A 3,405-nucleotide genomic window follows, 5' to 3' on the forward strand; every position below is an offset into this window, starting at 1 on the left:
CTGAGGTTTGCTCCTCTCTGGTTTGCTTCATAGGTTAAGTCTTATGAATCAGTCAGGCAATGAGATTTGCAAAGCAGTACATAGTTCTGGTGCTGTGGTGCCTATCAGCTGAAAGTCAAAGTAATTAAAGATCAAAACTACATCTTCAGTTGTTTTGGTTCTTTTTTTTTTGGAAGTGTTTTGTGTGTGTGTGTTACAGGACTGGGACTGGCTGCAGGAAACAGCTGCTCTGATGACTAAATAAAATAACAGGTTTAATAAAATGGCATGATTACCAGAGCCCTCCTAGATTTCAGTACACCTTGAGAATAAAACTTTACATCTTTGTGCAACCTGAATCAATTTATTTAATGTCAGAGTAGGATATCTCAACCTAATCTTATTTCTTCAAGAAATTTGATGTACAAATGCCTTTCATCATTTATCAGCATTGAAGAAGGGTTTTTTTACACATTAAATACAGAAAAATTATATACTTCTGTATATATTAATAAAGAGAGGAGTTAACAGCAATTTATCTATACAAAATTCCATTTGCAATATTTAGCAGTCATCACTAGATTTTACTTATCTATCAATCAGATTTATAATACAGGATACAGACTATGACACTGATTATTTATTTGTTTACATGCAAAGATGTTCTCACTATTACTTATTTTCTTGATTTTTAGGTACAGTGGAAACATGGATAAATAGACAATACTTGAACTAAATACATGTTCTTCCTTATCCTATTATTAAAGTGCCTACAAATCAATACACTTAGTATTCTTACAAAGTTGTCGTCATTTTTTTAAAATGCAGTTTAACACCTATGGATTTACTATTGTCCTTATAAAATAAGATCAGTCAGAACAGTGATATGTAAATCCTAGGAAGATCAGTTGGCTTTTTTTTTACTTTTGTATCAGACTAGGTTTAATATTTCTCAAAAGCTTATTTAAAAAAAAAAAGTAAAATAAAAAAAAGGCAAAGAGCAAGGCTTCTGTCTCAGCAACCTGCAGCTCAGGTTTTCAGGCAATCCTACATCACCTTCCAGCATTGCGTCCCACGTACAGCGGTGGCTCCCCTTCCTTGCGCTGTCCTTCTCTCACACCCTGCCCCACTGCACGACGAGGAAGAAATTTCGATGGTTTTTTGTTTGTAAAGACCCTGAGCGTGCCACGGCGGCTGCTCCCAGCGGGCTCTACACCCGCTTGACGCTGTTGAGGAGCTCGGTCAGTTCGCTGATGTACTTGATGGTGTACTTCAGGGTCTGGATTTTGGTGAGGGGCTGGCCCCGCTGGCTGTAGATGGGGGGCAGGTAATTGCGCAGCGTGTGGAGCGCGTCGGCCAAGGTCCTCATGCGCAGCTTCTCCCTCTCGCTGGCCTTCCTCCTGCGCTGGGCAGACATCCGCACCTTGGTGCCCTTGGGCAGCCGGGCCTGCCCCGGGCTGGGCAGGTAGGCGGGGGGGAAGTCCACCAGGCCGTATCCCACCAGGCCGCTGCCGCCGCTGCCATAGGGGGTCTCTGCTGCCGCCGGACAAGGGGACGAGGAGTAGGACTCGAAGGAGGGCGTCGGGGACAAGCTGTGCGGGGGCGAGATGGGGTGCAGCTCGAAAGACCCAGCAGAGCTTTTCCAGTCCCAGGATGATAAGCAGGCGGAGTGTTCCGAACCCAAAGCATCTTCCATGTTTATCAATGTCTCGTGCAATTTGTCCATGCTGGAGGAGCACTGGGGAGAAGCAATGCCCTCTGTCCACCAGCAAAGGCTGGAGCCGCCGGCTGCCGAGACCTTTTTATGATGGAGGGAGGAAAGTGACAGAGTGGGAACACGGGTTTGGTGCGAGGAGTTCAAAGGAGCACCAGAAGTGCTAAGATAGAAAATGAACTCCTGATGTGCTAGTTTCTTCTCAGTGATAATTATCAACCTTCAGCTAAAAAGCCTTTAAGCTAACAGGCAACAGCAAGAAAGGGAGAAAAAAAGATTATCTTCTTGCAACTAAACCAATTAAGGCGGTGCATCTACATTGAGTGTTGCACTGGGGATAAAAGTGGTGAGAGAGGAAAAAGAAAATTAAGCATTTTACAAAACAATTTACAGATCTAGAATTTATAGGTTGCTGAGACAAACCTTAAATTTACGCTGTCAAGCCCTGATTTCTGGGTAACTGAATGTGATGGCACTACAGCAGTGAATGTGATCCATGCTCACTGCTGCTGAGGTAGTCTCTTATCTGCATCTTAATTGTGAAAGTCAAAGATGGTTTGTTTGGATTTTGTGAGTGTTGTGGCTCTGTGGATTTCCCTTCTCATGAGAATGCAACAGGATCATTTTGGTTTTCAACACGTGAAAGGAGGAAAGAACTGCAATGCATTCCTGTGCAGTTTGTAGCTCTATTTGCTACTTTAAAACATCAAAAAAGGAAATCAAAAAGGAAATTTGTAATTGTAAACAAGATCAAAGTCCCATTAAAAAATAAGAAAATGTAATTAAAAAGAAGGATTTAAGAAATCAAATATGCAGTGTATAAGATTTGGGTCGAGATAAATGTTTTACATAGAAATTTAATTCAAAGTAATATACAGATTATATATGTGTTAGAGAAGACTAGAAGCTACTTCTGTAAAATTTTCTACTTCTAGGAATCTGTTCTTCTGCCAAAAAAACCCCTTTTCCAGCCTGACTCAATGCAACCGTGTTGTATGTTACACAGTTCAAGTGAAAATGTGTAACAATAAATTAATATCATTAATAACAAGCACTTTTTATCTCTATACTTCAGTACAGCTCACAGTGATGACTAATGTTCTCTATTACTGTGGGGAAAATGGATAAGTGGAGGCAAGGAGGACCTTTCCCCAAATCACACAACAAAGCATTAGGAGAGCCAGGAAAACTGTCCAAAACTCCTGAGCTCTGCAGCTGTTGAGCAGCTCAGCTCCCAGCCATGACTTTGTGTTGACACATAATGGAAGCAAAATCTAATACATAATAAAAAGAAGGTGAGAAAGTGTCAACCTAGAGGAAAAATCAAAGCAGGATTTATTTTAGAGTTTCCTCCTGTGTAACGATCTCTGTGTGCTCCATAATCCACTCCAAATAACGGCAGGGAATGCCTCTGAATGGCACAGAGCCAAAGCATGCTGAGATTTTCTGGAACATGCCACTTCTTTTTGTGAAATCCTCACTACAACCACACAGAAAAAACCCAATCCAATACTCAGCATAGTTACTGGAAAGCTTTTGTGAGTTTTTATGAGTTTGTTATCAAAACGTTAAGAGGCAGCTTATGGGACACTTACTGATTTTATTCTGAAAAAGTACCAAAAAATAAAGGATTTTTGCATTTCAGCCTGGACTGAGATAGTTTGACTATCATGACATCTACCTCCCACAAGAACTCAGGGCACAACTCCCAC

At 41.3% G+C, this 3,405-nt stretch overlaps 1 protein-coding gene across 1 annotated transcript; it reads right to left on the minus strand.

The window, feature by feature from the left end:
* Positions 1-330: 330 nt before the first annotated feature.
* On the minus strand, positions 331-1,974 carry MSGN1 (mesogenin 1). The gene has a single exon (XM_042032878.1). The coding sequence runs from the start codon at positions 1,703-1,705 to the stop codon at positions 1,190-1,192; it is 516 nt and encodes a 171-aa protein (XP_041888812.1). The 5' UTR covers positions 1,706-1,974; the 3' UTR covers positions 331-1,189.
* Positions 1,975-3,405: the final 1,431 nt, after the last annotated feature.

This window comes from Corvus kubaryi, unplaced genomic scaffold, assembly GCF_017639235.1.
Source record: "Corvus kubaryi isolate FWS band 111438036 unplaced genomic scaffold, C.kubaryi_AGA036_p1.0 37354, whole genome shotgun sequence".
NCBI lineage: Eukaryota > Metazoa > Chordata > Aves > Passeriformes > Corvidae > Corvus > Corvus kubaryi.